The 27,079-nt window shown below is 36.1% G+C and overlaps 1 protein-coding gene across 5 annotated transcripts in view; it reads right to left on the reverse strand.

Moving 5' to 3' along the window:
• The window catches only part of WDR72 (WD repeat domain 72), a 193,789-nt gene that overhangs the window by 143,096 nt on the left and 23,614 nt on the right, over positions 1-27,079 (reverse strand). For all 5 annotated transcript variants that reach the window (XM_082388016.1, XM_082388012.1, XM_082388013.1 and 2 more), the window contains 4 exons: positions 25,448-25,589; positions 24,574-24,819; positions 22,724-22,944; positions 20,030-20,225 (listed from right to left, as the gene is read on the reverse strand). In XM_082388016.1, coding sequence (XP_082244142.1) covers positions 20,030-20,225; positions 22,724-22,944; positions 24,574-24,819; positions 25,448-25,589 — 805 coding nt within the window. The remainder of the gene's footprint in view (positions 1-20,029; positions 20,226-22,723; positions 22,945-24,573; positions 24,820-25,447; positions 25,590-27,079) is intronic.

Below are 27,079 nucleotides of genomic sequence, written 5' to 3' on the forward strand. Positions count from 1 at the left end.
AGCATAAGAAGGATGCAACGTGCCATTGCTGGCTTTGAAGATAGAGGAAGCCACAAAGAAGAATCAGGGAGTGGACTGGAGGAGCTGAGAGTGACAGCACCAACAGCCAGCAAGGACCTCAGACCTACAACCATAAAGAACTAAATTCTGCCAAGGACTGAATGAGCTTGGAATTGAATTCTTTCTCAAAGCCTCCAGTTCAGAGCCCAGTTAGCTGAACCTTGAATTCGACCTTGTGAAACCCTAAGCAGAGAACCTAGTTGAGCTCACCTGGACTGACTTACAGAACTGTGAGTTAATAAATGGCTATTGTTTTAAGTTGCTAAATTTGTGGTGATCTGTTACGCAGCAATAGGAAACTAATGCAGGTAGGACTTGTGGCAGTACTTTTACTTTGGACCACAGATTTAGACCTCAAGTTTTGTTGTTGTTGTTGTTTTCACTATTTTACATGTGAAAGTCCTGCTTCTTAAGCAAAATAAATAACTAAATACATACATGCATAGTCATAAAAACACATAAACGTGAAGGCTGGCTAGACATTCCATACTTTTTCATAATCCCCTTCTCCTACGTTCACACTCTGAGTATTAGAAACCATGAGGAGATTCACTAAATAGCTGGGATTGAGCAATAATATACCACATCAAAAAAATGGCTTTTAAAGCTCTGAATTATGTCAGAACGAATTATATGTAAGATATGTTTTTTTCTCCTCCTTTTTAACATCATCATCATCATCATCAAAACTGCTATTAGCTACCATTAATTACCTACATGTTAATCTTTGCTTAGCACTTAATACACATCTTATTTAATTCTTACTGCAGGAAGGTACAAAAAAAACAGAGGTTCAGAAAGGATAAGTTTCAGGGTATTTGTGTGTACTGCGGTTGAGGAAGTGGTTAGGGAAGGTATTTTGACTGAAAGCTAGGAAAAGGCAAGAAGAATGCTGTGCACTAGGGTACATTTCCACCACAGACCTTGAGGATTGGCATCTTCAGGGCTAAGTTTAAAGTAAATCATGTTTGGTTGGCAATAAGGAGAAGAGAACTAAAGAAAGTGTTTGACTGGCAAGGTAGTCAGGAACATTTTCAACAGGTCATGTAAAAGATGACAAAGTTTCCAATCCATCTGGCCCTAACGTATATTTTTAAATGTTTTTGGTACTTCTGAAGTATACTATATAATTCCATGTTTTACTGGAGGCTTACAAAATAAATGTAGAACATAGCTTATCTTTCAAGTGATCCAAGTGCACCACTAGACACTGTTGACAATATTGAGGTTAAGAAGCAGTAATGCCCTTTGGAATTACTGATCAGGACTTTCATGGAATGGCTATTTAGTTTACTTATATAGCCAGTGGTCTTTGGTGTGTTCTTAACTCTATAGAACCATTTCCTTTTTCTTATTCTTTAACCAGAGCATTTTATCCTATTCTTCTCACCACCATCACTGTTTCTATAGTTTATAATCCACTGCCACTTCCTCTAAGTGATTTGTATGTAGTTACATATGGCATCAACCATTGTCCTACCCAGTTCTGAATTAGAAAACATTAATGAAGCATTATTCAGCCTTAAAAAGAAAGGAAATCCTGACACATGCTACAACATGGATGAACCTTGGTGATGTTGTGCTAAGTGAGATAAGCCAGTCACAAAAGGACAAATACTGTACTGATTCCATTTATATGAGGTACCTAGAGTAGTCAGATTCAAATTCATAGAGACAGAAAGTAGACTGGTGTTTGCAAAGGGCTGAGGGGAGGGAGGAATGAAGACTTTTTTAAAATAGGTACAAAGTTTCATTTTGGGAAGATGAAAATGTTCCCAAGATGGTGAGGATGGTTGCACGACAATGTAAATGTGTTTAATTCCCCAGAACTATGCACTGAGAAATAGTTAAAATGGTAAAATTTCTGTTATGTATATCTTTCCATACAAAAAAAGCATCTGTGTTGGTAAAATAGCCCAAGGAAAATACAAACAAAAGGAGAAGGACACTGAGAACAGACTCAGGAAACAATAGAGAAAGCATACAGAAGTAGGACAACCTGGGAAAGAGGGGCCATTGGCCATCAGGAGAAGGCAGTATCATGTGAGGCTGAGGGTGGAGAGAGAAGAGGACACTGATGACAGAGTGACTGCAGACAACTCAAGTACTTGCCATCAAGAGAATGACAACTGGACTTGGCAACGAGGTGACCTCAAGAACAGTTCCATTAGAATAGTGGAGGCAGAAGCCAGATTAAAATGTGTTAAATAAATGGGAGGCAAGAAAACAAAGACACAGAGATACATGGCACTTTGTAGAAAGCTATCAATTACTTTGGGGAGAAAGCAGAGAAAGATAACAGAAGCCCATAATTCCTTATTCAAAACATTTGAGGGATTTCCCTGGTGGCACAGTGGTTAAGAATCTGCCTGCCAATGCAGGGGACATGGGTTCAAGCCCTGGTCCGGGAAGATCCCACATGCCACAGAGCAATGAAGCTGGTGTGCCACAACTACTGAGCCTGCGCTCTAGAGCCCGTGAGGCACAACTACTGAGCCCGCGTGCCACAACTAATGAAGCCCACGCACCTATAGCCCGTGCTCCTCAACAAGAGAAGCCACCGCAATGAGAAGCCCACACACTGCAACGAAGAGTAGCTGCCGCTCACCGCAACTAGAGAAAGCCCGCGCACAGCAACAAGACACAACGCAGCCAAAATAAAAAATAAATAAATAAATTTATTTAAAAACAAACATTTGGGACCATAGTGTTTTAGAATTCAGGATTTTTCAGATTTTGCAGAAAAAAGATAATGCACAAATGCATATTGTAAAACAATTATAGCAGAGCCTGGAAGAGCAGACAGTACTCAAACGTGTCATATATCTACAGCAAAAAAGAATACTCACACTGCGTGGAATAAATAACCTCGTGTGAATTAAGGTTTGGTTTTGTTGCCTCACCACAAACGAATCAAAAAAAAACAAAAAAACTTTTGTTTTCACAGCTTTTAAATTTTAAATTGCGGCTAGAAGAACGTGGACCTTTATTCACAATAATTGATAGCCAGGAGGCCAGAACTAATGAAAAAGATATTCTCTGAAATAACTTGGTAGGGTGCTCAGTTTTCTATAGTATAGGATATTGGATCATGCATTTGACCTCTCCTTGTATCTATTCAGATAAGCTAAGTCATCTAATTCTAAACTCCCAGTTTTGCTGATTGTTTTATTTATATATTATTAGATTATAATGTATTAAAGATTCTTTTAAATCTAGTATTTAAAGAAAGCAAAACTTGCTTTATAAAAATCATTGATGAGGGATAGTTTCATTAACAGACCAAACTTGAGAAGGCAGTCATGGATGTGAAAAATGAAGATAAGAACATGTTTTAAAAATGATAGACATAAAATAAGAAACATGTAAAATGTGATAATCCTAACTAGACTTAAAATTGACGCTTCTGGAAGTAAGAAAAATGTGATGACGAAAGAAGGTTAACCTCCAGTGCAAATCTTGGGTTAAAAGTAAACTATCTTATCAAATCTTCTTATGCCAGTTATTTTCCTGGTTCTCAATTTTGACCTATCAGCATAAAGTACAATTCATTTAACTGAAGTTACAAAAACGACTTGCTATCCCCTCAAACAATGAACAAACTATAAGATGACATCCTGTGTCCCTCAGTGGAGCTTCTGTTACTCTGACTCTTCCAAGTGGCTGAAACAAGTCTGTTGTCTTCTTTGGCCTAGAGTGGATGGAATCCACCTGCATTTGAATGTGAAAGGGAAAAATAGTAGGCCAATCCAGGCCCAGGACTTTTGACAAGGCTGAGATTAGCAACCAGCGTTTTTTGTATGGCACAAAATAAAATCTGACAACATTCCTGTAGTCAAATTCCCTGCTCACCACCCAAGCCAAGGACTTGACCTTTGGATTTGTTTTCACCTGATTCAACCCTGGAAACACAAAAGACCTTTCCTGTCAAATCCTAACAAGTAAGTTAATGGTGGAAGTTGGATATTATTGATACCCTCAGATGAATCAAGTGCGTTCAATATCCTTTATCTCTCAGCCAAATCAGAGAACCCACTTTCCCAGAGAATAACAATCATTACAGTCCACTGAGTCCTGCTTTTCCAATCGTTTCTGTGGCAGCTGGCTACTGTGAAGTTGTTAGGGAATTGAAAGGAGGCAGCATGGGGAGGGGCAGATGGCTCCTGTGGTTTTATTTCACCAAACATGGCAGCTGTGAAACCCACTAATGTTCCAAGTGTTCATATAAAATGCTCGCAAAAGGGGCCAAGTTAAGGAAGAGCCACAGAGCCTTCCTGATGTGTTCCTCTTTTTGTTGCTATAGAAGAAGCTCCTGAGAACATTAAATGCAGATTTGTAACTAACATATCCAGCCAGCACTTGATTCAAAATTTAATCACACTGCAGGAATAAGCTAAAACTGATTATTGCAAGTATTTTCTTTACTAAAATAAAACCCAGAAAGATAGCAACTGACAAGGGAAATAATAAAAGCAGTGAAGCATGGCACTTAACTGGTGAAAGTAATTTTAAGAGCAAAAAGTATTTATTTTTATGATTAGAATGAGACTGTATTGATGTTCATATTTTTTTCTGACCATACAAAATGCTCCAAAGACAACCTACAAATACCACAATGAGATGACTAATACATATTAAGATGCCAGGAGATTAAAAAATGATGGAGTTGAATAATACATTAATTAAAATGTATACACACACACACATATTCCTGTATGTGTGTTATCAGATAAAAATTAATCATATACTGTAGAATTTTAAAAGTCCATCTGGGGTATCTAAAAACAATATGGAGCCATATTCACATAAAGTATAATTTTTCAATAAAATGCAGAAAATTGTTCAAATGTTTATAACAAATGAGGATTGAGAAAGAAGCAAATCCAAATTTGGGAAAAGAAAATTATTTGGGCTTCTTTTGTTAATAGCTTTTCAATGTGATATCTGGATTTTTAAAGAGCACAGCAGAAACTACCCCGTGAAGATAATTTTTTTCTTGAATTTGTCTACATCCTTGGAATTCCTTTACGTTGAAAGATTGTAAAATTATAAAATCAAATGAAGATTTATATAATTTCACCAAAGTAGAGGTTCATGTTCACTACATGGAATTACAGAAGATTCCTGTCGGGGGGTGGGCAATACATTCACACACGTGTGTGTGTGTGTGTGTGTGTGTGTGTGTGTTGTGTGTGTGTATTCACATGCATGTAAAAGGAGTCTACCGAGGCTTAATATGGAAGTAAAAGAAAATATACAATGAGACTCATATGCCTCTCTTCAGTGATGCACTGTTAATTGTTGGATTTAATTTGGTTGAAAAATAAGGTTAAATTCTTTATTATTATTGTAATTTTGCTCTGATATTTTTTAAAAAGGCAGATATCGATTTATACTCCCCAACTGTACTGCTACCATTGAGTAATTCTGATACATCCCACATTACAAATCATTTAGACCAACAGGGAATTCTTAACCATTTTTGTGCCATGAACCCCTTTAGCAGTGGGAATGCCAATGAACCCTTTCTCACAATTAATATTTTAAAATGTTGGAAATAAAATACACAGGATAATAAAGGATATCGATTATATTGAAATATAATCATCAAAATAATTTTTAAAAAATTTATATGCTTCTTTGTTAATGTATTAAATAGCAAGAACTAGTGGTGGGCCTAAAAGTTTACGACACTGATAAACATAAATGATACTTTGAGATACTGGCAACAATTGTAATGTGATATGAAAATTATCTGTGATGTCTATTGTTGAGAAAGTCACAGGTATTGCTAATACTGCTGTGAAATGTTCCCTGCATTCAAAATGGAAAGAAATACTTCATTTCATTTAGGGTTTAAAAAACCCTCTAAAGTCCCCCATTATACCTCCCAGGTTGTTATATCAATAATGAAAATAATGAACTAATAATTGGATAATGCCTTATGAAAGACTTTCACAAACCAAAATAAATATAAGCATGTCTCTGTATAGATTAATACGTAAAAGGAAAAAACATTAAAATTATAATATGCTAACCATTAATGATTATCAACAAATTTTAGAAGTCTACTGCTTTTAAAAATGTTTCCTTTATACTATCTGTGTTTCTGCGTTTTCTTATTTTTATTGAGGTGAAACTGACATAACATAAAATGAACCATTTCAAAGTGTACAATTCAGTGGCATTTAGTGCATTTACAATGTTGTGCAACCACCAACTCTCTCTAGTTACACATTTTTTTCATCACCCCTGAAGGACAACCCCATACCCATTAAGCAATCATTCCCCATCTCCTGATAACCACTAATCTACTTTCTACCTCTATGGATTTGCTTATTCTTGATATATCATATAAAAAGAATCACAAAATATAAGATCTTTTGTGACTGGCTTCTTTCATTTAGCATAATGTTTCTGAGGTGCATCCAAGTTGTAGCTTGTATCAGTTCCTCATTTGGATGGAATGATAATTTCATTGTATACACCATAATTTGTTTATCCCTTCATCCACTGATGAACATTTGGGTTGTTTCCACCCTTGGGCTATTATAAACAGTGCTGGTACAAACATTCACGTACAAGTTTCTGCGTAGATATATGTTCTTATTTCTCTGGGTCTATACCTAGAAGTGAAATTGCGGGTTCATATGGTATTTCTGGTTAAATTCTGAGGAATTGCCAAACTGTTTCCTACAGTGGCTGCACCACTTCATATTCCCACTGGCAATCTATAAGGGTTCCTATATCTCTGCATCCTTGGCAAATTTGTTATTTTCCATTTTTTTATTATAAATGTGAATATGATGTCTGATTTCATTGTGATTTTGATTTCCATTTCTCTGATGGCTAACATGTTGATAATCTTTTCAAGTGCTTGTTGGCCATTTGCATATCTTATTTGAAGGAATATCTATTCAAGTCTTTGTCCTTTTAAAAATTGGGTTGTCTTTTTGTTGTGTTGTAAGGGTTCTTTATACATTCTGGATATTAAACATTTATGAGATATATAATTTGCAAATAAGTTTTTCCATTCTGTACGCTGTCTTTTCACATTCTTCATAATGTCCTTTGATGGGCAAAAGTTAATTTTTATGGAGTCCCATTTATTTTTCTTTTGTTGCTCTGGTTTCTTTTTTATTAGCACAACCATGTGATATATATATATATATATATATATATATATATATATATATATATATATTTGTATATATATGTATGTGGATAGATAGAAATAGATATATAGATATGTATGTATATAAATATATGTGTGTGTAATATACACACACATATATGTGGTTAATTAATAAAAATAAAGCCAGCATTCTCACACATACTAACTTCTCACATCTCTTCTGCAGCATTGTGTTAAGTATCATCATCATCACCATGAGGAAACTAAGGCTTTGATCAATTTAGTGATTTGCCAAAAAGTGCACAAATTAACAGTGGCAGAATCTTCTGTCTCTAAATATTGGGCAGTAACATTAGTTTGATACATCAGGAGTGAATAATGAGTCATATGGAATGATTTATGCTTACCGAAGCTAAATATTTTTAAATTTTTTTCCCAGAAGAGGTTTTATGTCTTATCCAAACTTTTTCCAAATTCCTTTTTAGTAGCCACAGATTAAATTTTTTTGCATTTTTATTGAAGTATAGTTGATGTACAATATTATATAAGTTACAGGTGTACAGTATAGTGACTCACAATTTTTAAAGGTTATACTTCATTTATAGTTATTATAAAATGTTGGCTGTAGTCCCTGTGTTGAACACTAAATCGTTTAGCTTATTTTGCATATAATAGTTTTTACCTTGTAATCCTCAACCCCTATGTTGCCCCTCTCCCCTTCTCTCTCCCCACTGGTAACCACTAGTTTGTTTGTTATATCTGTGAGTCTGTTTCTTTATTTTTATATTCACTAGTTTGTTGTATTTTTTAGATTCAACATATGAGTGGTATCATACAATATTTCTCTTTCTCTAACTTATTTCACTTAGCATAATGTCCTCTAAATCCATGTTTTTGCAAATGGCAAAATTTTATTCTTTTTTATAGCTGAGTAGTATTCCATTTTGCACATATTGATATATACCACATCTTCTTTATCCATTCAACTGTTGATGGACACTTAGGTTGCATGGCAACTGTAAATAATGCTGCTATATAATAGCACATATAATAAACTTTGGGGTGCATGTATCTTTTCGAATTAGTGTTTTTGTGTTTTCAGATATATACCCAGGATTGGAATGGCTGGGTCACACAGTAGTTATATTTTTAGTCTTTTGAGAAACCTCCTTACTGTTTTCCACAGTGGCTGTACCAATTTACATTCCCACCAACAGTGGACGAGGGTTGCCTTTTCTCCACATCTTCACCAACATTTGTTATTTGTGTTCTTTTTTTTTTTTTAATTATTTATTTATTTATTTTTGGCTGTGTTGGGTCTTCGTTTCTGTGTGAGGGCTTTCTCTAGTTGAGGCAAGTGGGGGCCACTCTTCATCGCAGTGTGCAGGTCTCTCACTATCATGGCCTCTTTTGTTACGGAGCACAGGCTCCAGACGCGCAGGCTCAGTAGTTGTGGCTCACGGGCCTAGCTGCTCCACGGCATGTGCGATCTTCCCAGACCAGGGCTCGAACCCGTGTCCCCTACATTGGCAGGCGGACTCTCAACCACTAGTACCACCAGGGAAGCCCTATTTGTGTTCTTTTTGATGATAGCCAATCTGGCAGGCGATATCTCATTGTGGTTTTGATTTGCATTTTCCCTGATGAATAGCAATGTTGAGCATCTTTTCATGTGCTTATTGGCCATTTGCACGTCCTCTTTGGAAAAATGTTTATTTTTTAATCAGGTTGTTTTTTTGATGTTGAGTTGTATGAGCTGTTTGTATATGTTGGACGTTAACCCCCTTTTCAGTCATATAATTTGCAAATATTTTTTCCCATTCAGTATGCTGTCTTTTTGTTTTGGTGATGGTTTCCTTTGCTGTAAAAGCTTTTAAGTTTAATTAGGTTCCATTTGTTTATTTTTGCTTTTATTTCCTTTGCTTTAGGAGACAGATCCAAAAAATATTTTTATGAATTATGTCAAAGAGAGTTCTGCCTATGTTTTCTTCTAGCATTTTATGGTTTCCAGTCTTACATTTAGGTCATTATTCCATTTTGAGTTTATTTTTGTATATGATGCTAGAGAATTTCCTAATTTCATTCTTTTACATGTAGCTGTCCAGTTTCCCCAGTGCCACTTATCGAAGAGACTCTTTTCTCCACTGTATATTCTTGCCTCCTCTGTCATAGATTAATTGACCATAAATGTGTAGGTTTATCTCTGGGCTTCCTATCCGGTTCCATTGATCTATATTTCTGTTTTTTGTGCTAATACCATACTGTTTTGATTACTGTAGCTTTGTAGTATAGTCTGAAGTCAGGGAGCATGATTCCTCCAGCTCTGTTCTTTCTCAAGATTGTTTTGGCTACTTGGGATCTTTTGTGTTTCCATAAATATTTTAAGATTATTTGTTCTAGTTCTGTCAAAAATGCCATTGGTGTTTTGATAGGGATTGCACTGAATCTGTAGATTGTCTTGGGTAGTATGGCCATTTTAACAATATCAATTCTTCCAATCCAAAAATGAGGTATATCTTCCCATCTGTTTGTGTCACCTTTAATTTCTTTCATCAGTGTCTTATCGTTTTCCAAGTACAGGTCTTTTACCTCCCTAGGTAGGTTTATTCCTAGGTATCTTATTCTTTTTGATGTGATGGTAAGTGGGATTGTTTCCTTAATTTCTCTTTCTGGCAGTTCATTGTTAGTGTATAGAATGCAACAGATTTCTGTACATTAATTTTGAATCCTGCAACTTTACCGAATTCATTGATGAGCTCTAGTAGTTTTCTGGTGGCATTAGGATTTTATATGTATAGTATCATGTCACCTGCAAATAGTGACAATTTTATGTCTTCCTTTCCAATTAGGATTCCTTTTATTTCTTTTTCTTCTCTGATTGTTATGGTTAGGACTTCCAATACTATGTTGAATAAAAGTGGTGAGAGTGGACATCCTTGCCTTGCTCCTGATCTTAGAGGGAATTCTTTCAGCTTTTCACTGTTGAGTATGATGTTAGCTGTGAGTTTGTCATATATGGCCTTTATTATGTTGAGGTATGTTCCCTCTATGCCAACTTTCTGGAGAGTTTTTATCATAAGTAGGTGTTGAATTTTGTCAAAAGCTTTTTCTCCATCTATTGAGATGATCATATGGTTTTTAGTCTTTTATTTGTTAATGTGGTATATCAAATTGATTGATTTGTAGATATTGAAAAATCCTTGCATCCCTGGGCTAAATCCCACTTGATCATGGTGTATGATCCTTTTTTTTTTTTTTTTGATCCTTTTAATGTATTGTTGGATTGGCTTTGCTAACATTTTGTTGAGGATTTTTGCATCTATGTTCATCAGTAATACATAATTTTCCTTTTTTGAGATATCTTTGTCTGGTTTTGGTATCAGGGTGATGCTGGCCTCATAGAATGAGTTTGGGGGTGTTCCTTCCTCTGCAATTTTTTGGAATATTTTCAGAAGGATAGGTGTTAACAATTCTTTAAATGTTTGGTAGAATTCACCTATGAAGCTGGTCCTGGACTTTTGTTTGGTGGTATTTTTTAAATTACTGATTAAATTTCATTACTTGTAATTGGTCTGTTCAAATTTTCCATTTCTTCTTGGTTCAGTCCTGGGAGATTGTACCTTTCTAAGAATTTGTCCATTTCTTCTAGGTTGTCCATTTTATTGGCATACAGTTTTTCTTAGTAGTCTCTTATAATCTTTTGTATTTCTGTGGTGTTGGTTGTAACTTCTCCTTTTTAATTTCTGATTTTATTGATTTTGGCCCTTTCTCTTTTTTCTTAATGATTCTTGCAAAACGTTTATCAATTTTGTTTATCTTTTCAGAGAATCAGCTTTTAGTTTCATTCATCTTTTCTTTTTTTTTAGTCTCTATTTTATTTATTTCTGCTCTGATCTCTATAATTTCTTTCCTTCTACTAACTTTGAGTTTTGTTTGTTCTTTCTCTACTTCCTTTAGGTGTAAGTTTAAGTTGTTTATTTGAGATTTTTCTTGTTTCCTGAGGTAAGCTTGTATGGCTATACTACCCTCTTACAACTGCTTTTGCTGCATCTTATAGGTTTTGGATCAACATGTTTTCATTTTCGTTTGTCTCTAGGTATTTTTTACTTCCTCTCTGATTTCTTCAGTGATTCATTGGTTGTTTAGTAGCATATTATTTACAAAAGCTAAATATTTTTAAAATTTTTAATTAAATTCAACAAATATTTGTTAATTTCTTCCCATGTGTTAGGTGTTATGCTGGCTTCTGGGAATAGAACAGTGAACATGGCAGACACAGTTCTTGCCCTTATGGTGTTTTAGGCTACTGAAGTATGAAATTTTAAGTATGAAATTATAAGTACATTGTGCTATGGGAACAAGTAACAAAACTCTCCACTACACTAACTTGCCCTCATCCCTGCCTTCAGCTAAGAGCTTAGAATACTTGTCAGTACATTTGGACACTTTAGCATAATTCATATACCACATTCTTATATGTTGCCCTATATTTTTTCAAATTGTTTCAAAGGGATAAACTTTCCATGATTTTATTGGAAGGCCATATGTGATAATTCTAGTGTACCTCAGAGTGGTATGCCTTTCATCAGAATAAGAAATAACTGTTGAGCTCAACTAGAGTGGGGACAGGAGGTAAAGAGGGAGAAACAGTGAAACTTTCAGTATAAACTGGTATGGTAATATATGAAGGACTTATATAAGTAATAGTTAATGTTTATTCAGTGCTAACTGCCATTAAGAGATGGTGAGTCTTTGAGGAGTTAAAAGTTGACTGGGGATAATAAAGATTGGAAAGAGTAGAACAAGATTCAAACCCAGCAGTACGAATCTCAGGGCTCATGGTCATAACCCCTCTGGATGCTAATTTCTACGCAAGACATTGAACTTTGACAACTGTGCAACTATTCAGTAGCTAAACTGCAGACAAAGCTCATATGCACAAGTACGTACATAAACACTTGCATGCCCGTGCACACAATACTACGTGAATCAAAATCTCAAATTATAGTGTAGCTGTGATAACTAGGACCAAGGACAAAAAAATAAAGATTCAAAAAATAGGCAGTAAAACTAAAAATACACGTTGAGCAATAACATCAGTAATTATTATAATAAAGAAGAAAAGGTGATATAGGAAAAAAGCCTACCCTGTGCTTTAATGCATCCTATTTTTCTTTTCTAAAAACAATCATCCCAAGAGAGTTCCATCTATAATCTACCACAACAAAATAACTTGGCTTTGAGAAAATGACACACTGGAGAGACTACTGCCTGTCAGATGCTGCATACCCAAAACCTACCTTTAAAATGCATATAATGAAAGTCATACTCGGTTTGTGCTGACAAGGCAGTCGACACAACATAACTTTACCCCTATATCTATAAAGGGGTGACCTTGATGAAAAAACCAAGCAAAACTGCCCCTCAGAATGGTATAGTTGGTAACTAGTGGAATTTTAAATTTTTATTTTATACACTATATACTAAATATACTATTGGGTTGGCCAAAGTGTTCATTCAGGTTTTTCTGTTACACCTTACGGAAAAATCAGAACTAACTTTTTGGCCAACCCAACATATACTGCAAAATAAGAAAACCAACTAAAATTTGTGGACTGGAAAATTACTCCTCCAAGTAGTGACCTTGTGTGATATTTTGGCGTGGCAAAGTAGGAATTTAGACACATGATTCTATTCTCTTAGGGAAAATATGACTACATATATCTGGGAAACTGTGCCTTGCATATATCTATATAGACCTCACCCTAAACAATTAAAGCAAACTCAGATCTACAGTAGATTAAACACTGGATGTTTTCTAAAAATATGGCCTATAAACTATTAGTTGACAAACCTCATCTTATCTCTCTTAGTAGTTTTAGTTTTTAAATTTTCTTTTTTTCTTGTACTTTGAAACCACGGAAGAACAAATGCTTCATTTACATGGCATCATAGTAGATTGAATAATTTTATAGCTAACTGCTACTAATTTCACTAAGAAAAAGAAATTAAGAGAGAGGAAATTTAAACACCTGTGGTGAAAATAACTCCAAAATGTATTATCTTCTTCCTTACTTCCTTAATTTCATATTCATAGGCTTTGTTCCAATGGTCTGTTTATAAGATGGTTGTTTTAAAACTCAGAATGTGTTTTCCCACAGAAACCATGTCATTACCAGAGGCTGGATCCTCAGGCCACACTGCAGCAGTAAAGCTTCCTGCCCAAGGTCACACAGCTCACATTACCTGAGCAGACACAAGAAGACATGAACAAAAATAGATTCACATGGACTCTCAGTTCTACCCACTCGTTGGCCTTGAACTCCAGGCCCCAAGTCGCTTCTGAGATTTTCTTAGGTCTAGAATCCTCCTTGTATATAATGCCTTTAAATATTCTTCCTGAAGCTAGTGCTGGGAAGGAGAAGGCCCAGCTCCCCAGCAGGAGCCACAGGAAGGCGACTGGCAGCTGCCCATAACCTGTGCAAGCATATCTAAGAGCTTCCTGAACAAGGGAAACAATCTCAGCATTTTCTTTTTCTGGGTGACCGTCTTCCCCTGAGTACAGGAAAGACTGCCCTGAGCAGTGACACATAGTTTTGCCTATCCTCCCTTCCCGTCAGCTGTTGCTTCTGCTACCAGAGTGCCTGCCACTAACAGTCTCCCCACTTGCAATTTGCTGTATCTAATCTGTCATCTGAGAAATCCGATGACTAGGGCTGTTAGAACTCCATGTAAATTGAGAGCCAGGTGCCGAGAGATAGCCAGAGACCCTCTCCTTCAGGGGAGCAATGGGGGGGGGGGGTCCTGGTAGCCATTTCTTTTCTTCTCAGAGCTTTTCTTATGTAATTCCCTGCTTGACAGTCTCAAAAAGCTGACCTCCATCTGCAGAAGGTGCTCCTGTTGTACGGTACAGTGAAGAACACACCAGAACGAAAGAGAGACACACGTTCCAGTGCAAGTGCCCAACACTTAGCCTGGGGACCTTCGGATTCAAAAAATCTCTGTGCTCCATTTCCTCCTTTGCAAAATGGGTATAACCATAGAGAGTCAGTGAAGTATAATGAATTAAAATTACAAACTGCTTTAGAATGAGGTGTCAAAATAGTGATCTTTAAAAAGAATGACCATCAGGCTTCCCTGGTGGCGCAGTGGTTAAGAATCCGCCTGCCGGGCTTCCCTGGTGGCGCAGTGGTTGAGAATCTGCCTGCCAATGCAGGGGACATGGGTTCGAGCCCTGGTCTGGGAAGATCCCACATGCCGCGGAGCAACTAGGCCCGTGAGCCACAATTACTGAGCCTGCGCGTCTGGATCCTGTGCTCCACAACAAGAGAGGCCACGATAGTGAGAGGCCCGCGCACCGCGATGAAGAGTGGCCCCCACTTGCCGCAACTAGAGAAAGCCCTCGCACAGAAACGAAGGCCCAACGCAGCCATAAAATAAAAAATAAATAAATAAATAATTTTTAAAAAAATTAAAAAGAAACAGGTAAAGCAAAGCTCTCAAAAGAGTGCAAAAAAAAAAAAAAAAAGAATCCACCTGCCAATGCAGGGGACACAGGGTCAATCCCTGGTCCGGGAAGATGCCACATGCCACGGAGCAACTAAGCCCATGCACCACAACTACTAAGCCTGTGCTCTAGAGCCCACAAGCCACAGCTACTGAGCCCACATGCCACAACTACTGAAGCCCACGTGCCTAGAGCCCATGCTCCACAACAAAGAGAAGCCACTGCAATGAGAAGCCTGCACACCTCAACGAAGAGTATCCCCCGCTTGCCACAACTAGAGAAAGCCCGCGTGCAGCAACGAAGACCCAACACAGCCAAAAATAAAATAAATAAAATAAATAAAGAGAAAAAAAAAACTATCATCATTCTTAGGGGTCTATAAACTACTGCTGCAAGGCAAATCCAGCCTGTTGTCTGCTTTTGTAAATAAAGTTTTATTGGAACAAAGCCTCACCCACTCCTTTATGTATTGTCAATGTCTTCTGTGCTACATACAAGGGCAGAGTTCAGTAGCTGCAATAGAGATCATATGGACCACAAAGCCGAAAATATTTACTCTCCAACCCTTTACAGAAAAAGTTTTTTTGACCTATCTTATCAATAAATGTTTTATTTTCAAGCAAATAAGGCTTCATTTTTCCCACAAAAAAATTCAGTTGTTTAATATAGCATATTTCACAACACAGGCCATAAGCTTAACAGAAGACCTTCAATAATAATAACATTTATATTTAATAACACACAAGAAATTCATTACACAAGTTTTCTGCTATGTAAATCCATTGCTGTGAACAGAAAAGTCCTCAGAATTAATTTAAATTCAATTCTTAAAAGAAAAATGAACTCACAGCAGAGATTTATTTCTGGTATGTATTTTAGGGGAAAAAATCAGTATTACATTATCCCTATTGTGTCTCATAGCAATGAGGGTGACAAAACTGCCCAGAGTTGTCAGTGTCAAATATACTGTGGGAGCTCAAATATTAATCAAAATGACATCTCCAATTTTTTCCCTTCCTAATCAGGCCTAAACATCATGGGACATCTGGTAAATCAATAAGCAAAACTAGATGCCCTCATCACTCCCAACCTGGCAGCACTGCACTTTTAGCCAGAAGACAAGGGCCCCCACTGCTGCATAAATACTCCTCTGCTTTGATTGTTTGCTTCTCCCATGAGATGAGCATTCCCACCTATGATCCCAAACTTTACCCTGGTACATATCTGGCTATGCCACCTGTCACTGAAAAGATAACACCTCAGACAATTTCAAGATAAGATAGGCATGGGGGTACGTGGCTCTAGAATATGCTTATGCATTCTACCAAAGAGAATAAATAAATGAATAAATACATCTTATGAATAAAGTGAGAATAGGTTGTTGTAAAGTGTTTGTGAAAAACTAAAGTCTCATATCCCGTCCTCCACACCTGGAGGAAGGTGGCACAGGGTCTGACCTATACCCCACCCCCCAACCTTCTGCCAAGGTGGGCTTTTGGTGCAGTTGAGAATTAATTACCTTTGGCTTTAATCCCCTTCCCCCTGCCTTTTATTTCTAGGTCTCTTGCCCCCAAATCCTTATCCCGCTGACACCTCCTATTTCTCTCTCTAGGAGCTCTGGAATTGCTCTAGTGCTGAAAGATCTGATAAATGCCTGAGTGTCAGTTTATTCTCCTCCATGTATTTAGAGGAGGCAGAGAGCTGGAAAAATGGAGCAGAGAATAGGTCTGTTCAGACATGGAACCAAGTTTGAACCTTTTAGCAAAGCTAAAAGGAAAAAAAGAAGAAAAATTGGCTGGCGTAGAAAATACACAGACTTCTACACAAGGAAGTGAGGTATGCGCCTGTGAATTCCAGAAACCCTAAGGGAGACTTGGAAGAGAAAGCTAAGGGTCTATCTACAGTTGGGCAGCTACATTCTAAGAGCCACTGCAACCAGCCAATGGTAAGATGAACTCATTTGTACTCAGTCTACTGAAGTCCAAGAAAACTTGGGTTGGTTCATTTATTCATGTGCCAGGCATGTCAGTGAACAAGCATATTCTATACCCTCATAGACCTCTTTTCAGCCTAATTGTTTTGGTCTTAGCTGGCATTTTTTCTCCTAACTTTATGAAACTATAAATGGAAAGTCTTCCTGATCCTGGATTTTCCCACCTTTACAGAAAAAGGATAAAATAGATATCAAATACAGCAAACATAATGGAAGTATCTTAGCCAGATGAAATACAGCTTGAGAAAGAAAAAGTAGTTCATTAAATTTTAAACAAAATTGGAATTGCTGAGGTTAAAGGCAACTCAAAACAAAGTCTGTGTCCAATACCAGACACAGACTAAAAGGAACAACACAGACTTATTCAAAAGGAATGTGTGTGGTAAGGAGTTCAGTTGTCAGCCATCTCCAGAGTGTCGTGGGGCTCAAATGAGATTATCAAGGGGAGGATGCTTTGAAAATGTGAAGAGGCATATCACAAATGTGAAGGCAATGATACAATTATTGGTAACATTTTCACCAATTATAAGCTTAAGTTGAGTTATGGTTGTTTATAAACTATTACTGTAGATCACCAAGAGATAAAACAGCCTCATAGTTTCATTTGAAATAAATATCCTATAAGTTAACTGGGCACTAAACATGTGCATATCATTTGATATGGCCATTTTAAAACAAGCTTTTTTTTTAATAGGAAACAATATGCATAACCAACTATAGGAGATTCCTGAGTTAAAGTATGGTGTGTCCATAATGGCCAATATGTCAATTATTGTCCATTTGACAACCCACTCCATCCTTCCAATACCCTTCTGTGTCCTGTTCTGTGCCCCTGGCTGATGCCTAGAACTGAATGTCCTTCTGACTTCCAGTTGGATTAAACTAATGAAGACAGTGACTGCAGAAGGAGAGAGAAGAGAATTTCTTCCAACTCTCTCTTTGTCTCAGTATTGCATTTCTGGTGGAAGCTGTTTCTCTTCCATGATCCCAAGGAGTATCCACTCCTCTTTGGCTTCAGCTTAACTGGGTTCCAGTACCACTATTTTCTTGTCTTTCACTTCAGCCCTAGAGGTGGTAAGAGCTTCCTGATACTGCTACTGTCTGGGTGATGGCCTCACTATCCACTCCTTGTCTGTTCCTTAATCCCTATCCACACCCCTATAAAGAGTCCTTTCCTTAAAGTCTCTTCATCTAACCCACCTGGGTTGACTTCAATTTCTGGCCAGGACTGTGACTGAAATATAATATAGACATCTATTTATCGACATAGAAAGATGTCTGACAGAAAGTAGATCAAAATATAAATAGCAGCTATCTTTAGGCAGTGGGATAGGATTATTTGGGGTTTTTTTTATGTTTCTCTGTATTTTTCAACTGTTCTACATTTGATTATATATCTTGGGAGCATAAAAAGAAATAATACAATTAAAATACGATGTGGGAATAAATATGGTTTCAAGAAGTACTAGTGGTTTGGTTTCCCTTCTTTACTGCCCACGCCATCAAGAACAGATAAATTAAAAATTGCATAGCCTGAAAGGTGTCCTGGTGGGGCAACGGAACCATAAACACTTATGAGAGCCCAGATTTTTAAATTCTTGCTAGACTCCAGTTTCTAGGAAAAAATATGTTTGATTAACAAGTATTTACAATTTCACAATTAAAAACAATGCAGTTGCACTATATTTAAAATGGATAACCAACAGGGATGTATTGTGTAGCACAGGGAACTCTGCTCAATATTCTGTAACAATCCAATTGGGAAAAGAATTTGAAAAAGAATAGATACATGTATATGTATAACTGAATCACTTTGTTGTACACCTGAAACTAACACAATGTTGTTAATCAACTATATGCCAATATAAAATAAAAAGTTAAAATAAATAAATAAATACATGCTATCATAACCATTAAAAAAAAATGCAGTTGCACACATTTATAAGTGTATGTGTTTTACAGATTCATATTTCACTAGCACAAATCAAGATTTTGCTGCATTTTTAAATAATATTAATAATAGTTAACTCTTACTAAAGACTTGGCATCTACAGGCTCTGTTTACAAGAATTGTAGGTATTTGTTCATTTAATCCTAATAGGAAGACAAGTATTATTACTCCTATTTCATAGGTGAGTAAATTGACATGCAGTGAAGCCAAGTTATTTGTCCAAGATCATACAGTTTTTGCTTGCAGGTCCTGGAGGAAAGTCCAGGCATTAGAACCTATTTGATCCATTATACTCAACCATCACTCAGGTTGATAGATTACCTAAGAATTCTAAACTCTCCTAATCTTGTGAATATGTGCAGAGAACAACGGGGAGGGGGGTCTTATATTGGTTCACCACTTACTAGTGTGTAACCTAGCACACTTACAAATCAGAGCAACAAATTCCTCATGCATGCAATGGGGTATAATACCTCTTCTACCTACCCTAGAAGTTGTGATAATCTAATGGGAAATGAGCATGAAAGCCCATCAAAGCTGTAAAGCAAAGCACAAATATAAGGTGGTATTATCTTGCATCCTCCGTGTACCATCGTCATTAATACATGAAAGTCAAATGTAAAGAAAATAGCAATTATTTTGGTGAAGTATGGCTCTAAACTATAATATTATAAACTATCCAGTCTGTTCATAACACCCAGCATAAACCCACCACTGATTAATCAATACAAATCATGCAATGATTTCAGTAAAATGTACTCTCCAGGGCACTCCCTTGACTCACATTCATTAATTACCTCGCTTTATTTGATTTGTTCCCAGCATTGGCCTAAAATGTGTTACTCTCAATCTTAAGTTATATAGTAAAACTTTTTTAAAAGTTCAAACTATACATTCTCTATGCTCTGACATCAAAAGTTCAATGGAACCACTCAGTTTTCAGTTTCCCTGACTCAACATTTTAGAGTTTTGTAATTAATTATATTCCATTATTACTGATCAACAATTAGCTCAAAATGTTGCTGAGATGGTAAGTATGCTGAAGAAAGCAGAATTCAATGACTGAGACTAGTAGTAGGACACTAAATTTCTCTCTTGTTAATAATTAAAGTGGATAACTTATGTTTTTATTTATAGCTTCCAGAAATATCCGGCTCGTTCCTGCGCACTGCTCTGTCAGCTAATCGTAAGTGGGTTAGGATCTGACTTGGGCCGTTGTGTTTATTTTCCATACACACCTTCAAACAAAGCCATTAAATGCAGCCCAACCAAAGGTAAAAGCAAGTGAGGGCATCACCGTGTCTTTTCTGGAACTCTCCACCCAGCCAAATGCTTTGATGCATAAAGATATAAAGGATGAAAAGGGGTAAAATTTCAATTTACCTGTCTCAATTTCCCAGATGTAAACAGAGTCATCTGCACATCCAACAATTAGAAAGTTCTCGACGGGATGCCATTTTATCATCCTCACAGGGAAAAGGTGCTTTCGGGCGCTCAGGAGGCACCTCCTCTCCTCAAGGTGAAGGAGAGCCACGGAATGGTCACTGCACACACAGCAAATTACCTGATGACTTCGTAGCTATGAAAAAAAAATGGCATTCTTTGTAAGCTAATAGTCAAATGCTTTCTTTAAAATTAAATCAGATTTTCCTCCCTAGTAATGTAAGTTTTTGTTAAAATCCCATTTACAAAATGACAGTTCTCCTTTCTCTAGCACCTCTCCACATAACACTGCACAGGGGAGCTTTACAAACCAAGTAGATTTTAAATACAAAGACCTATTAGGAAGGTCAAAAGACACAAGTAAAGAGGAGAATTCCAGGCCAGATCTACTTATAAGATAAATGAAGGACTTGATCATCACTCAGCAGATTCAGGCAGTGAGGCAGACATCGGAAATAATGCAGAATAAAATAAACCCCAGAACTAATTTGTTGCCACAAAAAGAAGCTATTTGTAGACACAAGCTTAGGCCCAAGGGTATCATGAGCTGATATCTTCCACTTAGAGCCTCAAAATGTGATTTGGTGCTGTTCCCAGAACTATACAGATTCTAATCCAAACAGGAAACTCAGTGTAGACACAGTCTAAAAGAGGTAAGCATTAGATAGTTCCAACTGAATGTACAGCTTCAAAGACACGGGGACCAAAAATAGTCTCACAGGACAAAGATTCTTAAGATACTTTCAAGAACGTCAGCATGTGGTTACCTTCAGCATAGTTTAGGACAAAGACTATTCTTGCTGGGTGCTGCTGAGGCTCATCTAGGAGAGGTTTACAGGGCAGCTTTGTGCCTCACCACGAGGGCCATGCATTGATCAGCCCATCAGTGGGTATGGCTGGGGTGTGGTGAGAAGGGGCAGTGGGTAGTTCCTCTGCTACTTTTTTCTTTTCTAACCATTTTGCTTTGTCGATGCTCCTACTTTCACTAAGGCACCTAGCCAGACTTTCGTCTGCTATGTTAAAAGCATCAGCTAGGGTTCCTGAAGAATCTCCCAGTGCCCATCACTGACCTCTCTCTGTGGGGCATTGGGGGACTTGTTATTTTTCCTAATACTTTTAAAGGAGACTACAGAAATTCTGAGCAGGGGGGTGGGAATCACAAAATGGCAGGTGTGATATATGGGGAGCCTGGACTTGTAGAATGGGGCACGGATGGCATTGCCCCCCAACTATTACCTCTTGGAGAACCTGCCTGACCCCCAGTTTCTAGAACAGACAGCCCAGTGTACTTCAGGAAACTCACACACACCTACAGCACAAGAAAACACACATAACACGTGAACACAGATCCTATGGCCAGGAGTAGACATATACTAGAGACCCACACTTGGCCAATCAGATTCTCTTTTCTAGGCGTTTGAAATTGTAAAGCTAAAAGAAGTCATAGGAAGAGGCAAGAGAATGGAGCAGTCACAGAAAAGCAGACCATTTGGGGGCAGTGGATTCAAAGAGTAACCTTGGTTTCTGAATTTAAGTTCCACTGTAGGCGCTTGCTCTAGTGCTTTGTCTTGGATGCCTAGGGATTGCCCCTTGTGCCCTTTCAATAAACTCCCTTTTTATCTGACTTTGAATGTGTCCTGATCCTTGGAGTCAAATCATCTATGACTGAGGCAGAAGTAAGAGGGGTCAGGAGTGGAACTGACTTGGACTACGGTCCTGGGGCCGAGAGAAAAAAATTTTTTTTTTTGAAAAAGGGAGAACTTCAGGAATAAAAGATGTATCCCAAATCACCACATAGGTTTTTTATTTTTTGGGGGGGGAGGGGTCGCTTAACTTTGTTTTACTGTTTTGGTTAATCATTTCTGTTCCTGAAATACTGCTTTCATTTTTTCTTACTACAAAAATACAGTACAAGTTTCCTCTGATGTTACTTTGGAACTGATTTTTCATAACATTACTATGGAGAAATAATTTTTACAAGTCAATCAACTAACTTATAAACTCAGAAAACTCAAAATTTGGCTGTTCATATTTTATCAAAGATACCAGTTTTATGAAAGCTGAATTTAAGCTGACATTGCATGAGAAAATTATACCTGAAAGTATTTCCTTTGCTCAGCACAAGGTAGATGCTCGTAAATTTGTTAAAGCTCATCATTTGTTAAATAAATGAAAGAGTAAACAAAAATCTATTTAAGAAAAAGAAAGTGTAACTATCATTATTATTATTAAATTGTTGAAGGCAAAAGTTAATTTTAATTTACAGTTCCTACGTATTTATTTTTCCATTGAGTGTCCATTACTTTTATTTAAAAAGAAAATTCCATTAAAAATTAAGATGTAGAACTAGGAAAAAAAAGACAACAAACGTATAAGTACTTAAAGAGAATTAACTGACTTTTGTAATTGATGAGACCTTTGCTTTAGAACCAAATTATCTCTATAAGCTGTAAAAATAATAAAATGCATAAAACATAAGAAAGGAATTCATAAAAATCACCCAGTTGTATTATGTTTTTTTTTTCTTTTCTGTGGAAATATGGGTTATTTTTCCTTATGTTTTTTAAACATTCTGAAATGTTATATGTATAACTTAAATTTATGTGTTATGTTTCACTCTTTATCTTAACTTACTTTGAAATTCTCTGGTGACATCAAAAGACTCGTTACTAAACCAGCTTGCAAAAAGAATTTATGCAAAATTTCTTCAGTAAAGATATCCCACAAGATGACCCATGAGTCCTGGTCCCCAGATACCAGCCAACTTTGGTCTAATTTTGAAGAGAGACCATGTGGATAAAGCAAGGAAGTAACACTGTGGTGATGGCCTTTGAGAACTTTCTGAGGAAGGGAACCTGGAAAACAACCAAACACCAAATAATAAAAAAGAGTTATTTTTGTTCAAGAAATAGTCCTGAGATTTTCTTTTATAAATTTTTAATATAAGGAAACTACATATAATTAAAGGTAGGCAGTTGACTAAGAAAATTAATGAACAACCCTTGGATTCTCTCAAAAAGCAAGTGCCTCATTATAAGCCAGGTCATGCTTTTGATGGAGCACTAAATCTGGTTGTTCAAAGTCTATTAATTCTTTAAGGATGTTAGCAAGTTACCAATTCCAGTGCCATGAAATAGCAAACTCTGTTCTAAAACAGTGAACAATTTATACATTGTGTCTCTACAAAATATTAATTAATATTAATTCAGATGCTAAAAATCAAATGTAGGTTTCTGCTTGTTTTCAGGATAAGATAAATCAGCCTAGATAAAATATGCTAAGGTCTTAAGCTTTTTTACTAACTTTTAACAGCAGCCATTGAGATGTAAAGTGGTATATTACCTCTCCTCGCTTTATTGCTACTCACTCCTCTATTTCAGCCAATCACTGAATCGCTGAAAAGTTAGAACATTTAGTAAGTAGCCAAAGTAAGCTGAGAACAGCAATAGGCAATGTAACAAGTTTTGGTTTTTTTTTTTTAATTGATATTTGGTCTGTCAGGACCTTGTAGTCTAATAGGGTCCATACAATGAAAAGTGGTATACAAATTTACCTACACAGCCCCAAATCTCAATCACCTCCTATATTTCTTTGCTTTACATAAGACAACTTACTGCATAATGGTCTTTATTTAAGAGATTTTTGCTGTTGCAATGCACAAAGATATATAAGAACACATATACATTTCATTACCAAAAAAATTAAAAATTAAAACAGGAAGGTACCATTTTCTCCTGATTGGCAAATATTAAAAAATTGAATAGCACAGTAAGTTGACTAAGGCTGGGGGGAAAAGGCATTCTCATACATCTGTGTTAGTGGACACACATGTATATTGATATACTTTGGAGAACATTTTAAGATATATTTTCAAAATTAAAAATACACATAAAGGTTGCTCTAGTAATTCTACTCCGGAAAATTAATACTATACATATACCTACATATATGTGCAAAGATAGTTAATTCTGCGTTGTCTATAGTAGCCAAAGATGAGAAAAAACTTGAATACCCATCATAGGAGATTTTTAAAATTAGAATTCAATCATTATTAATCATTTAAAATGAAGTCATAAAGAATGTGCTCCAAAATATTTTATTAAGATTTAAGGACATTTTAGTAAAGTGTGTAGAATGTGGTTCTATTTTTATAATATAATTAAAAGACTGTATACTGCTCTTTTGTTATATGCTTATATATGCATAGGAAATTTCAAAAAGTGTATAAAGAAACTTACTAGTACTTGACTTTGGTGATCTTCTTGGAAGATCAAAGAAGGAGAGAAATGTATTTCTCATTGTATAACCTTCTGTTTGACTTAAAAAAAAACCTATATGTGGGTTTTACTTTAACATTAAAACATGCACAAATTTATTAGCAAATGCCTGCAATTTTCTTAAGCTTCAGAAATCTTCTTAGTATAGCTTATTAAAGTTGAAGCTTAGGTAAATTAAATAAATAGGGTCAAATAAAATTCAATGACCTTTTAGTAAAGAACCGCCTTCTAGAAGTCCTGCTTTGGCAGCATTCAAAGCCTGTGTAATGAAAATTGTCCCATCTTCACAGCCACATATTAGTTTATCAAGACTTGGAACATACTCTGATGAAGTGACAACCGCAATTCCATTCTCATCTCTAAACCCAAAGAAGTAGTCAATAATACTTTGTGACATGGTATGATGCTTATCAAAATTATCTTGAAGGGTCCAGGTGGTAGTTATTGGTATCTCTAAAAGGAAAACACACAAAAAGGGAAAATTTGGTTTATAAATTCATCATAGATATAGAAAATATTATCAAGGCACCATACCTTGGGGAACACAGAGAATCTTTTGCCATCCTAACAGTATGCTATAGGCAGAAAAGTTCTTCTGCCATCCATTGCGTTCACTCCAAATGCTATTTTATTGATTCTTTCTCCCTCAAGGAGCCTCGGAAGAATAGATGTGTATTAGTGCATTCATTTTAGATTTAAGTCAACTGAAAAGAATGGAGAAACTCTTTCGAATAGAGAAATTGGTTGAAAAGGGGTATAGGATATGTACATGACAAATTCAAAAATATGAATATGGTCTATCAGTCTATCCTATATTCATATCGCCAACATTCATTTCAAGTCAATAAAACATCATTCATGTTAAGTTGATGTTAATTTGAATTATACTTGTTGCATTGTTGTATAAGATCTATAAGCATCATGTTTATACCTACTTTTATGTTAGCATCTAATGCATAGTGGTACATGAGAACTTTTTCTTGTTTATTGACTCATATTACTCAACTTAAAAGAAAAAACACTGAGTTAATTATAAAGTAGTTCTCAGAATACATGTGATTAGAAATAGAAATTGTCTTACCTTTAGGAGAACCATCAAACTTGGATACAGGAACATCAGGGATGTGCCACAAAGTAATTCTTCCTGAGACCTCTCCAGAGAAAAGTACCTTATAAAAAGGCTCTTTCCTTTCATTCATGTAGCCCATAACAAAGGGAAGGCTCTGATCCAAATAAAAAAGTTAGCATTTATGTAGAAAAAATCTCTTTAAAAATAATCTATATATATAATGGCAGCCACTGTTTTTAAATGAAGGAACAAGACTTCATAGATGAACTAAATTATTTCCATTTATTTCCCACTGTTTAAAATATTTCAAGTAAATTAAGTGAAATAGTCCTCTTACTCAAAACAAAAAAGTTTTTATGAAATAAGAAGCAAAGTCATCAGCTAGATTTCAGAGAGTTAATAAGAATGGCTAACATTTATTGAACATGTTCAGTGTATGTATTACATATACTGTTAGGGTTGTTGCATGTATTCAGTTAAGTAGTCCTCACAATAATCCTGTGAAGTTGGTATTATCGTTGTCTTCATTTTACAGATGAATAATCTGAGAGGGAAGAGGTTAATTTATCTAAGGTGATATAGATGGCAGTGGGCTTTTTAGTCCAGTAATTCTGACTCAAGAGCCCACGTCTTGATGACAGTGCTCTACTGTCCACTGAGGAGGTCTGATGTCTTTATGATCCCTTCAGTTCCAATTGTCAGTTAAAATAGCAACAACTAATATTTGTGTGGTAATTTTGTGGTATTATTATGCTTTCTACTTTCCTTTGACCATTTTTCAGATTTAACATACTTGATTTCAAACTTCCCAAAAGGACACAAAGAAAAATGAATTCATAACTTATATAGATAGATATATACTAGTAAAAATAAATGCATAAGTTATAATTAACATAAATATATTTATATATATAAAGATATAGTTTTGTTGAGGCACAGTATGAATATTGGGTACCAGAGCTCTTAAAGATACACTTTCTCTAGTGAATGGGTCCAGAATCTCCCTAGTACCTCAGTGCAGTGTAGAGGTTCTTTGGGCAGACCTGTATATAGAGATTACACACAAGGGATCAAAATGATTAAGTGATTAGAAAAACAAAAACAAAACCTCTTTTGATGTACAAATAAAAGGCACCCTGAAAAGAAAGCCAACTGCTGGTGCTAGAATTAAAGAAGTCTAAGGAAGTGATAGTTTCTAGTCAGAAAACACATGTTTGAAGGTCCAGACTTAGTTATTTTAGTGGAAAAATTCTATAATGTATCTCTAGAGAATATTAAGGGCCCAAATATTGCTACATTTAATCCTTACAACAAAACTACATAGTAAATAAACATTATTATTATTTCTGTTATAGAGATAAGGAAACTAAGACGAGAGGAGAAGAAGAAACTAATTCAAGACCAAGATATGTAATCCTCTATAGTCCCAAGAAATGAGAGCATTGAAGAAAAACAGTTCCAGTGAAGTGAGTTCTCTGAATAATTTTTTTTTTAAAGATTCAGAAGGCACTTTGGGGTCTTATACTTCTCAAGGCCACCATTTTTGTAGGTGTTAGAAATGGTACAATAAAACTTGGTTAGATTGGCTTCTCAAACTCTCTCAACCTTTGGGAACCTTAAAATTGAGTAGCCCAACTCTCTCAT

Source organism: Balaenoptera borealis, assembly GCF_965194805.1.
Source record: "Balaenoptera borealis genome assembly, chromosome: 3".
Taxonomy (NCBI): domain Eukaryota; kingdom Metazoa; phylum Chordata; class Mammalia; order Artiodactyla; family Balaenopteridae; genus Balaenoptera; species Balaenoptera borealis.